The 21,709-nt window shown below is 37.0% G+C and overlaps 1 protein-coding gene across 6 annotated transcripts in view; it reads left to right on the top strand.

Moving 5' to 3' along the window:
• The window catches only part of Tanc2 (tetratricopeptide repeat, ankyrin repeat and coiled-coil containing 2), a 335,376-nt gene that overhangs the window by 18,894 nt on the left and 294,773 nt on the right, over nucleotides 1-21,709 (top strand). For all 6 annotated transcript variants that reach the window (XM_029484221.2, XM_029484218.2, XM_029484223.2 and 3 more), the window contains exon 2: nucleotides 14,108-14,197. In XM_029484221.2, coding sequence (XP_029340081.1) covers nucleotides 14,131-14,197 — 67 coding nt within the window. In that variant the 5' untranslated portion in view covers nucleotides 14,108-14,130. The remainder of the gene's footprint in view (nucleotides 1-14,107; nucleotides 14,198-21,709) is intronic.

Genomic DNA, 21,709 nt, shown 5'->3' with positions numbered 1-21,709 from the left:
TTTCTTTGATTCATTGTCCTTATGGAGCCAAAACTGCATTCCTGATAAATCCAGCTTTCCACTTTTTCCATGCCTGCACCCATGAAGCTGAATGTGGTTAGTGAAAAGCTTACAACATTACTGATTGGTTTTATTTTAAATTCATCACCACAAACTTCAAGTGAGACCATAATCCTTCCAGGTCATCATGTTATACAGAGCAGGAGCAGAGTGGATGGATTTTTCTTAGCTTTTTTCTTTCTCACCTTACACTTTTAATACTTTCCATTCTTCTTCTTAGCTAATGCCTTTTCTAATTCTTTACTGAAAAAGTTGAAGAGAAATCCACTAGAAGCCACTTTTAGGCATCTACTAGCATTAAGAAGTTCACTTACTTCTTTCTATAGATAACCCTGCATTTGTGCAGTAAACTGTCTCCTGCTATATATTTAAGAATGCCACTTCAACCAGTTTTGGTGGCACATTCTTTTAATCCTAGCATTCAGGAGGTAGAAGAAGGCAGATCTCTTAAGCTCAAGGCCAGCCTGGTTTACAGAGTCCACAGAGCAAGGTCTATGTAGAGAGACCTTGTCTCAAAAATAAAACAAAACAAGAACAAACAAACAACCAAAACAAAAAACAAAAACAAAAACAAAAAACAACAAAAATTCCAGTAACTAAGTAAAATAAAAAGAAATGCTAATTCAGCAATTCTTTTTTTTTTTTTTTAATTAACTCATTCTCATCAAATATGCCATTTCTTTTCTTTCATGTTAAAAAGACAAGGTTCTTTTGACCTCACTTGTCTTTCCAGCTACTACCCAATTTATGTATTTAAAAAATTTTGTATTTTGTGTGTATGTGTATTTTATGTGTGTGCCTGAGTATCGATGCACATGCATATGTCTGCATGTTTGTGGAGTTAATTTTATTCAAGGGTTTATAATTCTTTCTGTGACTCAGTGCTTTGGTTGTTTCTTGTTGGATCAATGGAATAATAGCTCAAGCCAGGCATGGTGGCGCACGCCTTTAGTCCCAGCACTCGGGAGGCAGAGGCAGGCGGATTTCTGAGTTCGAGGCCAGCCTGGTCTACCGAGTGAGTTCCAGGACAGCCAGGGCTATACAGAGAAACCCTGTCTCGAAAAGCCAAAAAAAAAAAACCCCAAAAAACCAAACCAAACCAAAACAAAAAAACCCCCCCAAAAAAAAGGAATAATAGCTCAAATGGATTTTTCTAGTATATACCCTAACTATTATTTTCAGTACTTCCTTGCTTTCTAGAACATGATCCTCAAGGCTCAGCCACAATCCTGTCCCATTTTATAATCTGATATTTCTCTTTTGGGGCTAAAGATTTTTTTCTTTTCTCTTTTAACTGAGATATGACCTACAAGGAGTAAAAGGTAAATAAAGAAAGTTTCAGTTTTATGAGTTTTCACACTTGTAGACACCATCTATCTTAGAGTTTCTCTTGCTGTGATCAAACACCATGACCAAGAAGCAAGTTGTGAAGGAAAGGGTTTATTTGGCTTACACTTCCATATCCGTGTTTATCGTTGAAGGAAGTCAAGACAGGAATTCAAACAGGGCAGGAGCCTGGAGGCAGGAACTGGTGCAGAGGCCATGGCAGGGTGCTGCTTACTGGCTCGCTCTCCTTGGCTTACATAGCCTGCTTTCATATAGAACCCAGAACCTTCAGCCCACAGATGCCATACTCACAATAGGCTGTGCCCTCTCCGATCAATCACTAATTAAGAAGATGCATTACAGCTTGATTTTATGGAGACATTTTCTCAATTGAGGTTCCCTCTTTTCAGATGACTCTTGTGTCAAGTTGACATAAAACTAGCTGTCACACAATCTGTGTGACTGTTACTTCACACAAGATAAAGGACATATTTATCTTCTAAGAAAGTTTTGTCCATGCTTCATTTTATGTAGTCCCTTCTAACCAACAACCCCCTTTTATTTTAACTTTTAAATTTGCCTAGTCTTTTACTTTATGTACATGAATTATGATGGAAGTATTATTTAGTTTGGGTTTTGTATCAGTTTTGAGCTCAGTCATGAAAAAGTACTATCTAGTAATTCAAGTGGAGAATATTTAGTATAATAATTAATAATTATAAAAAGGAATTGGAGAAATGAGAGATTGGTTAGAAAGATGGACACAGACTATAAAGATACAAGAAGAAAGCATTACTCCTGTACTCAGAAAGTGCTCCCCCAACCCCTGCTTGACATCTGGACTCTGCTGGAAAGGACATCATAGCTGTCTGAACGGCAGAGAAATTGTATGGTATCACACAGGTGGAACTTTCTCGAAAATGGGCTTCTAGGACATACCTCCCTCCTATCATGCTAAATTATACTGGTGTTTTCCAAAAGTGTTCCATTATAAAACCACCAGAGTGAAGGCCTGACTGTTTGGTGCTCTTGCCGCTGTGCAAGGCAAGAGTGGGAGACTGGAGAGGTTGCACATACTGGATCGAGTAGTTTGATGCTGGAGAAGTTGTCTGAGGAGCCAAATACCAGAGAAGAAGCCAAACCCACTCACCTTCCCACGAAGTTTACCACTGCACCAGCTGGCAAAGAAAATTTATCCAAAGGGCTCAGGTCTGTTTTCAGAACAAATAAAGATGAATGAATTTGGAGCTAAATGGCAGTAAGGCAAATATTAGTTTAAGTCTTATTTTCTACTCTTAAGCCTCCATAGGTTTCAGTTATATGGTTGCAGTTTTATAAAAGAATGGTAGAAAATGAAGGGACATTCACCTGTCTAGTGACTGGATGTGAGGTCGCATCAGTCTGTTTTACTTACATATTAGGACCTTATTCTAGCTATAGTTTATTTTAGCCTGCCTTTGGTTTCAAATATTTTGAAGTGGTTGGGACTTTTTTTTTTTTTTTAAATCAGAAGGGCTTGGTATCTGCTCTGGCAAGTTTTCAGAGCTCTCTTTAGGTGTTATAGCTGACCCACTTTGTAGACTGGACAAAAATGGTTTTGATTTATCCTTCTTGAATTATTTCTTTAAAAAATTAGCATATATACTTATTTTGTTATTTCCTCTTCCTCTGAAAAGGCAGTACACAATATTTTTATTTTGCATTTTGACATTTTTAGCAATGTGTTGAAGGAAGTATATTACTTTATAAGGATCTTTATTCTCTCTTCTTTATGTAGGTCTTGGTCAGTTCATGTTTTGTCTCTTATGCATGAAGGGATCATATATGTATTCTGCACTTAGTGTACAGTTTAGTCTCCAGTATGTTGCAGTGGAAGATTATTTTGTAATAGCTGGGCCTGATGGCTCAGGCTGCTAAACCCAACCACTTGGGGCACTCGAGTTAGGAAGATTTTTTTTTTTTCTATACAAGCCTCTATTTAAAAACAATTCAGTTATGTTTTTTGACAATTTCATTCATTCTTATAATGCATTCTGGTTATTGTCTCTCCCCTACACTCCTTTATCACCCACCCCACCTCTTGACCTGTCACTTTCCCATGACCTTTATTTATTTATTTATTAGATATTTTCTTCATTTACATTTCAAATGCTATTCCCAAAGTCCCTGTTAAAGGCTAGGCTCACAACCAAAAATATAAGTTAAGAAGATCCTAAATCCAAGGTCTGTCTTGCTACAGAGTGAATTCTAAGCCTGTCCAGACAACTTAATAAGACTGTCTAAAAAATAATATAATATAATATAAAATGAAGTTGTGATATAGCTCAGTGATAGAATGCATAAATATGGACCTGGGCACAATTCCCACTGTTGTATTATGGAAAGGTTTTCTTTATACTTGTAAATTTTTTCCTTTATTTATTTGTCTTTTCTTTCAGAAATTTACATTTTCAGAAATGATCACAGTTCCCTGAGTCTGTCCAAACTTTACCATCATAACTTCTATTTTGAAAACATTTCCTTTATTTTTGTTTTCTAAACTGTCAGTATTCAACATATATATGCACATATATACACATACATATCCACACATACATATATGTATATGATTTTATTTTTTGAGATAGAGTTTGACTGTGTTTTCTAAGTGGGGCAGAGTTTGTGGTCCTTCAGTCTGAGCTTTTTGAATAGCTGGGATTCAAGGTGGTGTGCTACTGCATCTGACTTGAATGTACTTTGAAAATTATTTACTTATTTAGATATATTTTATATATGATTTTTTTTTTTTGCCTGAATGTGTGTGTGTACTGTGTGCATGCAGGTGCCAGTGGAAGCTAGGAGGGCTTCAGATCCCCTGGAACTGGAGCTATAGACCTTAAGGTGGTCTTGTGTTAGGTATCTCTTCGTTTAGTGGTATAAATGTACATACAAATACATGTTTTGTCTCTTATGCATGAAGGGACCATATATGTATTCTGCACTTAGTGTTCCCACTCAGTATGTCTCAGGTCTTTTCCTGGCTGTGTGTATAGCCCTGTTGTCATTGTTTTGTCAGCTTGAGCTGAGCAGTGCTTGCAGTGAGTGTGATTGTGTGCTTCTTAGTGCACGTGTGTCCTTTTTCTAGAATAGCTTTCTAAAAGAATATCAGAGAGTATCTATATTTAAAATTTTGAGAGATATGACTAAGTTCACCTTTCCCAGGGATAACCACTCTTGTGCAGACAGCTACCAGTTGTAGAAGATTCCCCTTGTCTCATTCTTGCTTATGGTAGATGCTGTGGATTTTGATTTTTGTCAGTCAAGTGAATTAAGCATAATTTAAGTTGACTTTCCCTACTTTTAGGAAAGTTGAATAACTAACCAGGTGTGTGAAATCATCTGTATTTTCTTGTTCAGATGTTTTACTTATATTTTTATGTTACTGATTTATAAGAGCTCTTTATATAACTCAAAAAACCTATTATTTTTGTTTCTTCTGATCAAATATTTGCTTGCTATTTAATTTCAGTATGCCATGTTTTGTTTTATGAGTTTTACAATTTGTATGCATTAAATAATTTTCCTTCAGACTTCTGGAATTTGAATCTTTACTTTAGCAATGTCTTCCATTCTAGATTTTAAAATACTCTACTTCCCCTCAATGCCTACATAATATTGTTCTTTAATTTTAAAGCAAATTTCATGTTCTGTCAGTCAAAGTACTTTTTTAGTGATCTTCATTTTATTCTGGCCTCTGCAGGCACTGCTTGCTTGTAGAACAGACATATGTGTGGGTAAAACACCCATACACATAAAATAAAAATGAGTAAATCTAAAATAATTTAAAATTTTACTCCATGGAAACTAGAATACACAGTTCTATTTGTGTTTACTCTCCAAACTCATCTTCCTCACTGGAAGTTTTATTTTTCATTAAATATATAACACCTGTTTTAAATTCATACAGTTCATGCCACAGCATTTGTTATAGTAGCTTACATGTGGTATAGTAGCCTGTAGCTATTAGTGACTGATCATTTAAGCTGTCACTACCAAATGCTCACCTGGTCATATTTTTCACTCTTTTCCACTCCACCAGGAACATCTCTCATGGTTAAAACCATTTCTTCTTTGACCCTCTGTTTACAGAATTTTTATCTTAATTATTATATTACCTAATTTTAGTAATTGGGTTTTATATGTGTTAGCATCTCACTATTCCATGATTTTACTGATAAACAATTTAACACTACCAATAGTACTTGGCGTGTTCTAGGGAATAAATGCCTTTATTGAACTAGTTGCTGGATCTTTTTCCTAGACTTTACATATTCAGTTAGAATTATAATTGGCCTCATGCAACAAAAAAATCTAAATACATTGGCTTAATTTTTTTCTCTTGGTAATAGGAAATCTGTCTATAGGCAGTTCATGGTTTATGGTTGTTCTCCAATGCCATTAAGGGCATAGGATCCTTTATATTTCTTTACCATTTTTCATAGTGGCTTTTCCCCTATGTTAGCAAGGTGGCTGTTGTGTCTCTAGACTTTTCAGTAAAGTCCTATTCCACAGACTTTTATTTATGTTTTGATCTCATTGATATTACCTAAGCTACATATTTGGTCATAGGCTGCAGGGGAGTTTGAGAAACTATTATCTTATGTACTTTATTTCCATATCCCAAACTAGTATCAATCTAATATGGAAGATAGTAGAATTTTGGCTAGATAACTAGCTATTAGCAGATGATAGGCAATTGTATATTTTTGTTCTTTGAAACAGCCTTATACTTTGGGTATGTTTATTGCCAAGGAGAAACTGAGAGAAAGGTTAAGTGCTGTTCAGCCTCACAGCAAGTCATTGGTAGGGATGGAGGCATGAGTTCAGTCTACCCTGTCCAAAGCCCACCCTCTCTGCTCTGTATTGTTTGCATAATTTTGTTCACTTTGGGTCTTATTTAAGTAAATATGTTGCATGAGTACTATTAGAAATATATTAATTCATTGTGATGATCTTTTAGACTAGTGTAGTGTGTTGGTATTTAAGGTGTCTATAATAACTACAGTCTTTTTTATTCATATAATATTTTTGCTTACTGAGATTAATTGTTCTTGGAAGATAAGGATATCTGGAGAATCTGATTACTATGTTTTCAGGATGTTGTAGCTGGTACCTGCTTTCTTGTTTTGATTTTCTTCAACACTTATGCTTTGCTCAAGCTGTAATGAGGTTTTCCTGTTAAATGTTGAGAACAGTAATGGTGTCTGTGTAAGAATGATTTATGAAATTACAGTGCAGCTATTACTAACAATTGCCTTGGTCTACAGCCCCAAATAGGCAAATCAAGAATTTTGAGGAAAATAAATGAAGAAAAGCTTTTAAAAACTCTATGGTGTGCAATTAGGGTTCCAGAATTAGGATACAAACTGCAAGGTGATTCTCAGTGAATATGTTTTAGATGTTTTGATTTTTTTAAAATGTATTTAATCTTTTTTTTCTTCACTCTAGATTTTATTTTCCTTCCGGTCCACCCTCTGACTGTTCCCCATCACATACCTCCTCCCACACCCCTGTCTCCACGAGGATGTACCTACCTCCTCATCTCCCACCCCATCAGCCCTCTAAACTCCTTGGGGCTTTTAGTCTCTTGAGGTGCATCATCTCTGAATGAACACAGATCTGGCTGTCCTTTGCTGTATGTGTGTTAGGGGCCTCATATCAGTTGGTGTATGCTGTCTGTTTGGTGGTCCAGTGTTTGAGAGATCTTGGGGGTCCAGGTTAATTGAGACTGCTGGTCCTCCTACAGGGTTGCCCTTCTCAGCTTCTTTCAGCCTTTCCCTAATCCAACAATAGGGTCAGCTGCTTCTGTCCATTGGTTGGGTTCAAATATCTGCATCTGACTCTTTCAGCTGTTTGTTGGGTCTTTTGGAGGGCAGTCATGATAGGTCCCTTTTTATGAGTGCTCCATAGCCTCAGTAATAGTGTCAGGCCTTGGAGCCTCCCCTTGAACTGGATCCTACTTTGGGCCTGTTGCTGGACCTCCTTTTCCTCAGACTCCTCTCTATTTCCATCCCTGTAATTCTTTCAGACAGGAATAATTATGGGTCAGAGATGTGATTGAGGGATGGCAGCCCCATCACTCATTTGATGTCTTGTCTTCCTGCTAGAGGTGGGCTTTACAAGTTCCCTCTCCCCAATGTAGGGCATTTCATCTAAGGTCCCTCCCTTTGAGTCCTGAGAGTCTCTCACCTCCCAGGTCTCTGGTGCATTCTGGAGGGTCACCCCACCTCCTACCTCCTGAGGTTGCCTGTTTCCATTCTTTCTGCTGGTCCTCAGGGCTTCAGTCCTTTTCCCCCACCCAATACCAGATCAGGTTCCCCTCTTCCCCTCCCTGTCCTCTTTCCCACTCAGGTCCCTCCCTCCCTTCCCTCTTGTGGTTGCTTTCTTCTCCTCCCTGGTGGGATTGAGGTATCCTCACTTGGACTGTATCTTGGATATTCTGTACTTTTTTCTCTTTTTTTTCTAATTTCCACTAATTAGTGAGTACATATCATGCATGTTCTTTTGGGTTTGAGTTACCTCACTCAGGGTGATATTTTCTAGTTCCATCCATTTGCCTGCAAAATTCAGAGTGTCCTAGTTCTTAATAGCTGAGTAGTATTCCATTGTGTAAAATGAACCACATTTTCTGTATCCATTCTTTTGTTGTGGGGCATCTGGGTTATTTCAGTTTATGACTATCACAAACAAGGCTGCTTTGAACATAGTGGAACACGTGCCCCTGTGGCCTGGTGGGGTATCTTTTGGGTATATTACCAAGAGTGGTATTGCTGGGTCTTCAGGTAGATCTATTTCCAATTTTCTGAGGAACCTCCAGATTGATTTCCAGAGTGGTTGTATCAGTTTGCAATCCCACCAGCAATGGAGAAATGTTCCTCTTTCTCCACATCCTCGCCAACATCTGCTGTCACCTGAGGTTTTGATTTTAGCCATTCTGATTGGTGTGAGGTGGATTCTCAGAGTCATTTTGATTTGTATTTTTCTGATCACTAAGGAAACATTTCTTTAGATGCTACGTCTGATAAAGGGCTAATATACAAAATATATAAAGAACTCAAGAAACTAACCACCAAAAATCCAAACAACCCAATCAAAATATGGGGTATAGAACTAAACAGAGAATTCACAACAGAGATATTTGATTTTTAAATCCAGTACTCAGAAACAACTTTGAAACTTCTTTCAGAAGACAAAGACAGCACTGGCTCCAGTTTTTTGGCATGCCCAGGAACTGACCGTTAGAGATAGAAGGAAGTAAGACTAGTTTGTCTGCTCTCCTTCAGGATGGAACATTTTTAGCTGCTAAGATTTTTGTGTAAAGGTAACTTTGTATTTACTTTGAGGGATTGTTAGCAGAAATTATTCTTTTATGGTAAAGCATGCATTTAACATATACTTGTTCACTTAAATCTCTAATCTTTTAAAATAAACTGATGATGCACAGCACTGTCTGTTGAGAATGGTACTTGGTTTCATTTCCCCTGAACTCTCACTACCATACTAGATGTTCATTTTAGGCAAGAAGTATTTATTAACCTTTAAAAATGATCCCCTGTAGTGCCTGTTCAAGGATTATACTTAGTTTGATCTTAATAAGCACCAAATAAATAAAAGTCTAGAAAAGCTTTTTACATAGCTAATACTAGAAAAAAGACCCAAAGCAGTGGGCCATTTATTATGTCATATAGCTTAAAATCAAGAAGCATTGCAAGCCCTAAGAATATAATTTTTGATTTTTTTTTTGCCATAGTATGTGCTAAAATAAGTTTTTCAGTGCTTATATATGTTTTGGTCATTTTTTAATGTTATCTGATACTGCTTAGTGCTTATTATACTTATTCCTCTACAATAATAGTTTAACCTCATAGACATAGTAGATCTTTTTTTTTATGGCTGGGAGAAACCAAGGAAAGTAAGTGACATAGGGACATTAGTTGCAGTTCTGTAAAAACACCTCTTTCCATGTGGCCTTTCATTGAACTGGTGACAAAAGACGTATGTAGTCTAGCATTAAAATATTTTATTAGATGGTAAGGGAATGGAAGAATCTATAAATATAAGCTCTCAGAAATTATTTTTCATGTTTTTAGTGCATATATGTCATATAATGGGACATTGTAGATTGATAGGGAAATTCCCTGAGGAGACAGTCAACTTGATTGTCAAGTATTTGTTAAGGGAACTCTTTCATCCTCCATTCTGATATTTTATCTCCTTTGTGGTGTTTCATGAGAATTTTACTGACTTATTAATTATAATCTGTGCTGATTTCAATGATGAATAAATACTTCGGTTAATAAAAACATTTTCAAACTAGAGATGGTGAACAAGTGTGTATCACATTGAATTTTATTTGTTTTACCTTTTCAATCCTATATGTACCTCCTGTGGGAATTATGTAAAATTTTCTATGTATTCCCTCGTGTGTCCATGTTATATATGTCCACAAGTGCATAGATTAAAATATTGTAGTAGTAAGATCATGCTGTGCATATTACTCTGGCTGGTTCCTTTTCTCCCTTAGGGATAAACATTGGGGAGATTTAGAACAAATAGACATAGTGTTTCTTTTAAAACCATGCATTATATTCTCTAGTTTATAGTATCTCGGTGCAAAGATTTAAATGTTTCCCTGTTAATAGAGTCTCCCTCCAACTTACTCCTCCTTTTTAATTCCTTTTTTTTTTTTTTTGGAAAAAATACTTCTTTTAGTTTTTGAGAGTATAATCACATAATTCCCCACTTCCCATTTCTCCTTCCATCCTCTCTCATATTCTCCTCCTTGTTCTCTCTCAGATTCATAAAAATCAACCTTCTTTGCAAGGTTTTGATGTGGACAGTAATATACAGACAAAAATATAATTGATAAATTTAATAAAGGTACATTTATAGTGTTTAATGTGTGTTAGAGCTCATCCACATAACTGAATTAAGGAACTTTCCTGCCATCTTAGAGCTTGTATTTAGTGGGGAGTTGATGCTGAATGTGTGTGTGTGTTTATGGTGTATGCTTACATATGTGCATGTGAGGGTATACATACTTATTTGCATACGCTCTCAGAGGCCAGAGGAAGATGTTTAGTATACTGCCTTATCATTATTCCATATTGTTTCTTTAAGACAGGGTCTCATGGAACCTAGGGCTAGGCTGGCAGTCTTGTCTCCAGTCCCTCCAGTGTTGGGGTTACCACCCACCCAGGGGTTTTCACAGGGATAGTCGGAGCTGACTTAGGTCCTTGTACTGTGCTCTAACCCACTGAGTGATCTCTCTAGCCACTAAAAGGATGTTTTAAAAATAAAGCATGGGACATATGGATGAAGACTTTATATATGAATCTTATCACACAGTCTTCCCCTCCTGGAGTTAAGAAAGCTCATTCTTTGTACCTCTGTTTTAATCATTGGCTGAGAGCCTTCCACAGGACAGTGAGACATGAAACTTTCTGGGCAAGGTGATTCCATTGAGCAAAGGGCAATTTTCAGAAGTGAGGAGCAACTCTAAGTCATCGACAGCACCGTTATTTAAATCTTAAAGAGTTTTAGTTAATACACGAGTAGCCGCTGCTTAAAATACATGGTTAACAGTTCTGTTTGTTTGTCTTGGGGTTGAGGGGATATTTGAGACAGGGTCTCACTATGTAGCCCTGGTTGGCCTAGATTCCTTGAGTGCTTTAATGGGATTAAAGCCATGCTCAGTTCTCTGGATAGTGTTTTTTTTTTTTTTTTGGGGGGGGGGGTCTGTGATTGCTTTTATATCCTATCTACTACTGCATGCCTTCATCAGTCTATATCATTTTTTTATTTATTTTAAAGTAAAATGTGCCAGGCGGTGGTGGTGCATGCCTTTAATCCCAGCACTTGGGAGGCAGAGGCAGGTGGATTTCTCAGTTCGAGGCCAGCCTGGTCTACAAAGTGAGGTCCAGGACAGCCAGGGCTATACAGAGAAACCCTGTCTGGAAAAACCAAAAAAAAAAAAAAAAAAAAGTAAAATGTACTCATTAGTGTGCTCTTGCTAAATATTTAAACATGAAATCATTAGAGCTCAAATTTGTACTTTTGAGTTAATATTTACATATAATATGTAAGTCTGCTATAAACATTGCTAAGTTGTGACGTGCATTCATTCACCTTTGCACCCCAGGTCCTATCAGATGAAGACTATTACCAATTGCAGAATTATTATAGTATTACTATTTCCAGACAAAACAAATTTTTTGCTTGTTGTCAGCACTTTCAGTTTGCCTGTGCTTTATTTGTTTGCTGGGAGTGACCCTGGGGCCTTATATGTACTGCGAAGCTCTGTACCACTCATCTGCTCCCAGCCTTTTACGTGTATCTTAAAGTTATCAATATTGATGCTATTTTCCAGTTCATATGTGGCAACATGTTAACCTGGTCTGTCACTCTTCTTGTATACCTGACTTTTAAGTATTATTTTCCTATTTGAAGAACTCCCTTTTTTTGCATTTCTGCTAGTCAAATATTGTTTGCTTTTCTTTCTAAAATTAATTTTTTTATTTTTCAGAGAAATTTAAATTCTAGATAGTTTTTTTAACATTTATTTTTAATTGGTTGAATATATGGACATGCTTGTGAATGGTTTTTGTGCGAAAGGTCAGAGGGCAACTTGAGGTAGTGGGTTCTGGTTTTTGCCATATCAGTTCCAGGAATGGGAGTTGGGTCATCAGTCTTGGTGACAAGTGCCTATAGAGGCTGAGCCATCTCCCTGCCTGAGAAGAGAGTTCTTGATTGATACCTACTTTTAGTTAGAATCTTCGTTAGTTTTAAAACAACCTTTTTACTCAATCTTCATTAAACAATTCAGAGTTCAGTCAGACTCTTGGAAGATGTTTTCCATTGTTCCCTGTTCTTCCTTCTGTTGAAAGGCATCTCTTAGTTTAGTGATTGTTGCTATTTTTAAACTTGCAGCATTTTGTTTAGCTGTTACAGAGATTTCTTTCTGTTGTAGATGTTGTTGGTACTTTGGCTGTGATTCCCTTGTTTTTATTTTTCTGTTTTTATTGTTTTGTTTTGTTTTGTTTTAACAGACAGAGATTCATGTATCTTATTAGTTAGAAAATTCTTCCTTCTTATCACCGCAAATATAACTTTGATGCTTTCTGAATTTTTAGTTGTGTGTATGCTACACCTTTTTGGTGGGTTGCATATGATGCTAATAATCTTTTCTATATTTTCCAACCTTTGTGTTATGGTTTGGAAATTTTCTGTTGACAAAAGTTTTTTATGTTTGTGCAGTTTTCTTCACAGGACACACAAAAACATACACTATAGAGAAATTTTGTAGAAAAGGAGAGCAAAGCTATAGGCACAGTAAATTAGATCACAAGGGAATATAGAGACAGGCTTTGTTTAGTTTTAGATATACAAAGAATCATATGACTGTTTAGTACCAAGAAGAGAAGCAAGGAACAAAAAGAAGATACCTTTTTTTGTTGTTTGTTTGCTTTGTTTTTTTTGAGACAGGGTTTCTCTCTGTAGTCCTGGAACTCACTCTGTAGACCAGGTTGGCTTTGAACTCAGAAATCTGCCTCTCAAGTGCTGGGATTAAAGGCGTGCGCCACCAAGCCTGGCAGAAGATACTTTTTTAATCGGTATTGTTGCAACAAGTACTAGGGGATGTGGTGAAAAATACAACCAGGGTTTTCTTTGACCCAGAGCAGCAGTACAGAGAAGAGAGGCTCTGGCTCATGAACATAAGTACTCTTCAGATGTGGAATAATTCTGGCTTGTTAATGGGAAGTCTGCAGTGTGTGTGTGTGTGTGTGTGTGTGTGTGTGTGTGTGTGTGTGTTGGGCAGGCAAGGAGGGTGGAAGGAGAAATGGAGGGGGAAGAGGAGACAGGAAAGTTATTCCAGAATTGGAGACTTGAATGAAATAAGGGAAATATTTATCACTACTAATTATTTCTGTGAATCTTCAGTGCTAATGCTACTAGAAAATGTAAGGAGTTTATTTGTGGTTGCCATGTGATACCAGGGGAATCAGGGTCTCTTATTAAGATTCTTAGTCTCATTAATTAAAAAAAGCTAGGATCTACTCAAATGGAAGCTTGAGGATAGTTTTATTAGAGTTTAAAAAAAAAAACCCCAGGGCAAGCAATCTGTAAATGTTGGCAGCTTCCTGATGGAGGAGAATAGAGAAGACAAGGGGAAAAAGCCATCTTGTTTGAGTCAAGGTAGTATGGAGGTTAGCCACATGGTGAGGAGGGTGTTAGCAGGAATTTTGTCTACACCACTTGAGCTCCAGCCATGTAAGTAGCCTCTGGCCACTTCCCCAACTGGACATGTGGTAACAGGGGGAGATTTAGGAGTGCCCAGTCACTGAGTTTGCCAAGGCATTTTAAGACTAACTGGTGTGTGTGTGTTTTCTGTTCCTGGATCTGAGATAGCTTCAGGGCAGGTGTGACCAGGTGGGAACACAAAGCAGTATAGACAAAACTACATGCAACATAGGGGACCTTTAAAGAGTGAAGCCCAGAATCCCAGGAAAAGTATACTTAGGTTTTGGGTGGCATTGGAAAGAGAGAGAGAAAAAAGAAAAAGCAAAAAGTATAGCTGTGCCACACAGTTAATTGTTGGTATACTTTTAAAATTAAACTTAGAAGTATGTTGAATGGAAAATGTCTTGTTAAACTTACTTTACCCGCCTTCTTTCTTTTGTAGTTTTATATTAAAAGAGCACAACCATGTTTCGGAATAGTCTCAAGATGCTTCTTACTGGTGGGAAATCAAGTCGGAAAAACAGGTCAAGTGGTAAGTGACTCCCCTCTGCTTACTGCGTGTGGCAGTTTAGAAGTACTTAAGGACCCAAACTGATGCTATCATACTTCAGTTTTTATTAAGCAGTTTATTAAATTTAGAGAAAAAGAATGTTTACTTTTTTATAGACTGCCATATTCTTTATTAGGAGGTAGGAACCCTTGAATACTTGTCAGCAGCTGTCTGTTAAAGGAAAACTGTGAGGGAGAAGTACTTACTTCTGTTTTATGGGAGAATGTTTCTAGACATCTGTTTATTAAAAACTCTAGAGCTATGTTTATTTTTAAAATTCACATAGGAATTTATTATAGTTATAGATACTCTTAGTGAAAGAAACCATTAAAAATAGGAACTGTCCCCTAGATTTATACAGCAAGATATAATTAAAGGCGCCACGGTACACCCATGTAATCTCGGTGTTCTGGCAGCTGAGGCAGCAGGATCTTGAGATTAAGGCTTGCTGGTCTCGACTACCAAGTGAGTTCTAGCCCAGCACTGGCTTCAGGCTAAGAGCCAGTCACAAAGAATTAAGTATCTTTATAAGTGCTAAAGTTGATGACAGTTTTGTTGTTGTTGTAGATGTATGTGTATTTATTTTTATTTTTAAAGAATGGGAGAATAAATCGGGTTTTCAGGTAAAAGAAAAAAACTTTTGGAAGGCAGTATTGAACAAAAATGTACTAGATTTGTTGTTGTTCATAAAGGATGATCAACTTTTGTGTTTTGAATGTTTTCAACCTGATTATCTTGAGCTTATTATAGGTTTACATTGGTAGTGTATTCATTATCACTATTTCAGATGTGGTGATTTACATTGTGACTTCTTGAACTTCAGATGTTTACATTTACTAATTTCCATGTACTTGTTGGTTTTCTGGTTATTGTTATTTTGAGTGACACTTCTATACCAACTAAAGGAAAACCTCTTTTACTTTACTGGCATCAGTGACTGTGGCCACAGGTTTGTTTGTTTGTTTGTTTTTTCCAGCTCTTTGATAGACACTGACTGGATACTTTTCTTCCAGTTAAATTAACATGACGAGGAGCAAGCACATGGCCCATGGGGTCTTGGTCCCACAAGCTGCCTTCCCCTTTGGTGGATTCCTAGGTTACCTTCAACTTCTTTCTTATTTGTCTACCTACTGGAGTTTCCTAGAACTTCTCAGGGTTATTTGCTAGAACAGCTTATAGATAAGACAATTATCTAGATGTTCTCATAATCATGAGTGTTACCTGACTACTTGTAGCATTTGAGTTATGAATAAACTGTTTTCTCTGATTTGCTCTTGACCCCACCTCTTTTTGAGAAGATTAAAATCTTAGGGCCTTGAATGTGCTAGCCAAGCACTTTACCACTGAGCTGTTTTTCCAGCTCAATTTTTAAAAGAACTATTAGAAATTTAGTTTGGCAGGAGCTGACCTGTTCTAACTTCTCTACACTTACGCTCTTTAAGTCTTATTCAGAAAGTTTTACTCACAAGTTAGTCTTTATAATACCTTATGTTTTCTCCATAATCATGACGTTGACCTTGTCTGGAATAGACTTGCCTTCTACATTTGAACTACTGAAAAACATCCTCCTCAACCATCAAAGTTGTGCTTACATTCACTCTGGCTTACAGTGATCGTTCTTTGGTCGTCTCTCCTAGGGTGTTTATTACCTGTCTTCCCAGTGTGAAGTTAAATGAAATACTTTCTATTGCTTATGAGCTTGCAGATATGCTTCCCTACTATAGTTTAATTGTCCAAGAATCAGAAATGCACACTTGTTTCCTGTTATTCCTGCAATAGTTCATACTGTCTCTATTTTATTTACTAATCTATAATGGAATTGCATTGGAAAAGAATGTAAAGAGATCATGTGGCCAGAATTATGTTTAGTGAAGCATGTGTTGGGTAACAGTTATCTTACATTCACAAATGTCCTGTGTGTCACAAAGAAGGACAACTTTGACATGTATTACCTCAGTTCAACTTTGCAGCAACTTCCACTCCATCTTATGGGTGAGAGATGAAAACTTTAGCTAACATAGAGCTAGCTGACCTGGGGGTATGTGTAGCTCAGTGAGAGTGCATGTGCTTAGCACACAGGTGAAATATAGTCTTTAAATAAGAAACCAATGTTGTGTTGATTAGAAGCTCATGGTGTTCTGTGTTTAAGATGGTATTAATTGCCTTTGATTTCATTTCCTACAACTCTTTGCCTCCCTTCACTCTGTTTCAGCCACATGCCTTCTGTCTTTTCTGCTTGCTGTTCCTTACGTTAGGCCCCTTCCTTCATTAAGGCCATAACTCATATGTCATCTTCTCATTGAGGTCTTTGCTGACCATTAGATCTAAGCCTGTTCCCTTAAACATTCCTCTGTAACATTGGCCCTTTCTCTTTTTGTCTCTGTAGCATCTATTACTTTTTATCTTAAATATGTCTTATTTTTCTACTCTGTCTTTACTTTAGAAACATACGTCTTATGACACTTTATTTTTTCTCTCTTTCTCTTCTCAACAGGGTCTCACTATGTAGTCTTTAGTGGCTTGGAACTTGCCAGGCTATAGTCTAGGCTAGCTTTGAAATCCCTCCAAGTGCTGGTATTAAAAGGCATGCTTGGCCAGTTTATTCTGTTTTCAACTGTTGTGTCCTGTTTGTCACATAACCAGCATTAGTAACATTTGTTTTATGAGTAAATATCATTTTAAAGAAAACAACTTTAAAAAAATTTTTTGTTTGTTTTTTGTTTTTGTTTTTTTTTCAAGACAGGGTTTTTCTGTGTAGTCCTGGCTGTCCTGGAACTCACTTTGTAGACCAGGCTGGCCTCGAACTCAGAAATCCGCCTGCTTCTGCCTCCCAAGTGCTGGGATTAAAGGCGTGGGCCACCACCACCACCACCGGACAACTTTTAAATTTTTTATTGATTCTTTTATTTATATTTCAAATGTTAATACCTTTCCCCCTTCCCAGTCTAAAACAAACAAACAAACAAACAAACAAACAAAAAAGCAACTAGCTTATCATCGTATATAAGCTGTGATTGGTCACAGTAGCACACAACTGTAATCACAGCTATTCAGAAGGCTGAGGCAGGGGAAACTTTTAGCCCAGTATTTAGAGGCTAGCCTGTTAGCTCATTAAGACCTGTCTAGAAAGAAAGAAAAGGAATCACAGCGATCTCACTGTTATTTAAGAGACGATCAAAAGGCTAAACAAGTGATCTCAGGACAGAAGAAGCAGAGGCTGTGTGGTGAGGTGTGTGGAGCAAGTGTGGTTTCTGTGTTGTGTGGGAAGTGAGAAGCATGAGAGGAAATCACATGTGCTGGGGTTTCTGGTTGGAGACTGGCTAGTTTCTTTAAGGTTTCGGGCCCATGTAATATGCACAGTGGCCATCTATTCAGCGGTTAGCTGTCCAGAAACATGTACTAAGTTTTCTTTCCAGTGTAATTACCTTTATTTCCTGGGCTCATTTTAAATTTATCCTTATTATAGCAAGATAATTACTTTTCCTTAGGACTCTAAAACGGATACTCTGTACACTATAATATTTTAGCCTAAAGATTTTTTTCCACTATCTGCTATTATGGTTTGTTACTTATAGAGTTTGTAGTTTCCATCTTGGCTGATGGAGAAGGAAGACAGAGAAGACTGTAGAGTTTACACTATCAACACAAGCCATTTTTGAGACCCGATTCAAAAACAGTTTAAAGGAAATGAATTTCCACTTTCTCTACAGCTCAGTTTTTATAAGACTCTTGAGATTAACACAGTCATTTCTTATTGCTGATTGAAGTTCTTCAATAATGCTTTCATAAATGATCAATACAAGCTTATTTTATTTATTTTTAAGGATTGAATGAATTATCTTTTAGCCAGTTTGGTCGCAAACTTGTACCAGTTCCTCTGCCTCAGTCTCTCAAGAGTTGCTGTTACATGAAGATGTGTATCACCACACTCAGCTTTTGTTTTTAATGTTCCAGGATCAAGTTTTATTAGAGTAATACATATTCCTGTTAAAATCCAACTTACTAAGTGTGACCTTAAGCAAGGTACTTTAAAACCAAAACTGTTTTGTCAGTTGCCAGTGGTGGTACTGTTTACTGTGTTATCATTACCGTGTCAGCTTGCCACCTAGTAGGTGTAGTTCAAAAAGGCAGTGAGTGACCGCTAGCAATTTCAGAGGACTGTTCTGTGTTGATCCTCAGCCAGAGGCAGGCAGCTGTCCCTGCTTCCCCTCACTAGGGTGGCACTGCATTTGACTTGACACTAAAGCAGAGAAAGCAGTCTGATGAAGAGGTCTGTGTGCTCCATTCCCCTGTCATTCTAAAACAAGAAGGCTTTGTCTCACCCTAGACATTTTTTTCTATTCTGGTTTGGCCCATATCTCAAAGTGGGACAGCAGGTTTTCCTAAAACTAGCAAGAGTTCTTCAATAAAAAGCAAATTTTTGAAAAAGATTAAGTTAAGGCATTTAAACTGGTCTAATTGGGCATTATTGCTACATATCAATTACTTTAAAAATGCAAGTAAAAGCCAAGTGTGATGCCATATGCCTTTAACCCTAGCACTCTGAGGCAGAGGCAGGTGACTTTCTGTGACTCTGAGGCCAGTTTGGTCTACACAGTGAATTCCAGGACAGCTAGAGCTACATAGTGGACCCTGTCTCCAAAACCAAATACAAACAAACATTCAAGTATATATCAGATATACTATTTATAATTCTATATTAATTAATTTTAGAGTATACAATGAATAAAAATACTGAAGAAATAGATTCTGGTTTCTCATTTAAGAAGGGATTTAAGTAATAAGTTACACATCTGATTTTGTTTCTAATGGTCAATTTTTTTGTTTGTTTGTTTGTTTTGTTTTGTTTTTCGAGACAGGGTTTCTCTTTATAGTCCTGGAACTCACTTTGTAGACCAGGCTAGCCTCGAACTCAGAAATCCGCCTGCCTCTGCCTCCCAAGTGCTGGGATTAAAGGCGTGTGCCACCACCGCCTGGCTCTAATGGTCTATTTTTATACCACATCTTAAATCAGTATTTTTTTATTAAGAAAAAATAGTAGCTTTAATACTATAAAGTTTTCATTTGAATATATCAAGTTTTTCAAAAAATATATAAATATTTTAAGTAAAAAAAGAAAAAGCCTCTTCAGTGTGAATTGGTCCTGAATTTGTCATTATCTTGCCTCCATCTCCTGAGTGCTGGGATTATAGATGTTATACCACTGTGCCTGGCTCATTTAAAAACAAAACAAAAAGAAACTTTGATTATAGGTTTGTGCTTCTACAAATTTGTGGTACTGTCCCATGGTCTCCTTATGCATAATCTAATACATACTCATGCATATTCATTCTCCCCCCCTTTCCTCTCCTTTTGTAAAGACAGAGTTCATACTTTCAGTCTTCCTGTCATCATCTCCCAAGTGCTGTGATTATAGGTGTGCAGTTCTATGACTGTTACTATTTTATTTATAGGAATTTTGGTTAAAAGTCTATATATGCATTCCATTTATGAACATGTAACAACAGAATGTTGATGATAACACCAAGAAGTGGGTGAGATGCAGAAAGGGATAGAATCTGTCTTTTTGTTTTGTTTTGTTTTTGGAAAGAGTATTTCATGGTGTGTACCTGTCTGGCAAGTTTTATGCATACCAAACATAGACTCCTTTTCTTCCAGGATTCCCAGAGTATATTTCTATAAATAGAAGAGTTTTTAGTTTCATGGTTTCTTATATTTTTGGTTGTGAGCTTAGCCTTTAATGGCTGAGCCATCTCTCCAGCCCAGCAAGTCATGGTTTCTTTAAAGAAAAACAGAAACAACAACAACAAAAATTCAGTCTTAAAAATAGGTCCTACAGTTACTCTCACCTTGCTTCTATAGTTTTCTTCTCTGTTGGATTTGACTTCCTAAATACAATAGGATAACATTTTCCCTCAGATTTAGAGCTCTTTGACCTGGAGTCATGTTTTTCTTTGGTCTATCTTGCCATAAAAAATTCTGTCTCTTTGTGCATGCATCCATGGAGGCCAGATCCTTTATCTCTTATTTGCCTTATACACTTGAGTCTCTGTTCTCATTGGACCTGAAGTTCACTGTTCTTGCTATCCAGCAAGCTCTGGGGATCTGGTCTCAGTGAATAAGATGGAAAGCACTCACTCTTATATCTGTGCATGCACTCTCTTCTCACATGTGCTCCCAAACACATGTCTGTCTGTCTGTCTGTCTGTCTGTCTGTCTGTCTGTCTCTCTCTCTCTCTCTCTCACACACACACACACACACACACACACACACACACACACACACAGACGCAATGTGTGTGCAGAGAGAGAACATGCAGATTCTATATGTACATGGAGTCCCCATAGGAAAGTGCAGATATTAAGAAGTAGTTAAAGCTAGCACATATATACAAGGTTGGAAGAAGTGTAAATTGTGTGATAAGACTTAAGAGGCTTGGACTGGACAGCTAATCTAGGTAATCATGGAGAAGAAGGCAGGAAGATAGAGATTAGTTACAGAGTTATGCAGGCCTCCTTTATCTGCAGCTCCCTATCTCCAGGGATAAGAATGTTGCTTTTATCTTGGCAGATATAAGATACCTTTCGTACTGAAATTCTATCTCTTTTACAGAAGAAAAATGAAAGTCAGAGTGCCCTTCCTGTATCTGCTGTTTACAAAGTCCCTTTAACTCAAAATAATCTTTATGCCAAAGTAGCATTTTGGGCATGGTAATTCTGTTACTCAAACTTCTTATGAAAATGAAAGTTAATATAATCTGTAAGATATTTCATTAGTGAAATAATAGTGGTTAAATATTAATTAAATATAACATTTTTCTTATGAAAGTATTTTTAACTGTCTTTACATGAATATGTAGTGTTAAAATATCCTTTATGTCAAGATTTAAACTTGGAAAATACATCTGTTCCTCTTGTTATACAACTGATTCAGATTCAGCAAATATTATTTGTTTGTTTATTGTGGTCTTTGGCATTCATTTTAGGGGCTCCTATATGCTAGGCAACAATTGCCTTTTGAGCTGTATCCTTAACCCTTTTTCCTACTTAAAAAATGCATTCAATCTTTTGTTTTTTTACATTCCAGATTTTATCCCCCTCCTGGTCTACCCTCTGACTGTTCCACATCCCATACTTCCCCACCCCATCAGACCTTTCCACTCCCTGGGACCTCCAGTTTCTTGAGGGTTAGGTACATCTTCTCTGACTGAACCCAGACCTGGCAGTCCTCTGCTGTATATGTGTTGGGGGCCTCATATCAGCAAGGAATACATTTTTTTGTGCCTCAGACTGGCTTTGAACTTCCTCTGTAGTCCTTGCTGACTTTGTAATTAATCCTTCTGCCTCAGCCTCCCAAGTAATTCTCACTATAGGCTTGACCTACTCAGATAGTATACATTAAATATTTACTAAGAATGATGTTAAATTCTTTAACTACATTTGTATGCAAGTATTATATTAGATAGTTGTATTAGTTTGAAATATGCATATAAT

The sequence above is a fragment of the Mus caroli genome, unplaced genomic scaffold, assembly GCF_978045245.1.
Source record: "Mus caroli unplaced genomic scaffold, Mus_caroli_1 scaffold_13, whole genome shotgun sequence".
In the NCBI taxonomy this organism is placed as follows: Eukaryota; Metazoa; Chordata; class Mammalia; order Rodentia; family Muridae; genus Mus; species Mus caroli.
Note: the sequence above shows the minus strand (reverse complement) of the source record. Positions and strands in the feature narration are given on the sequence as shown.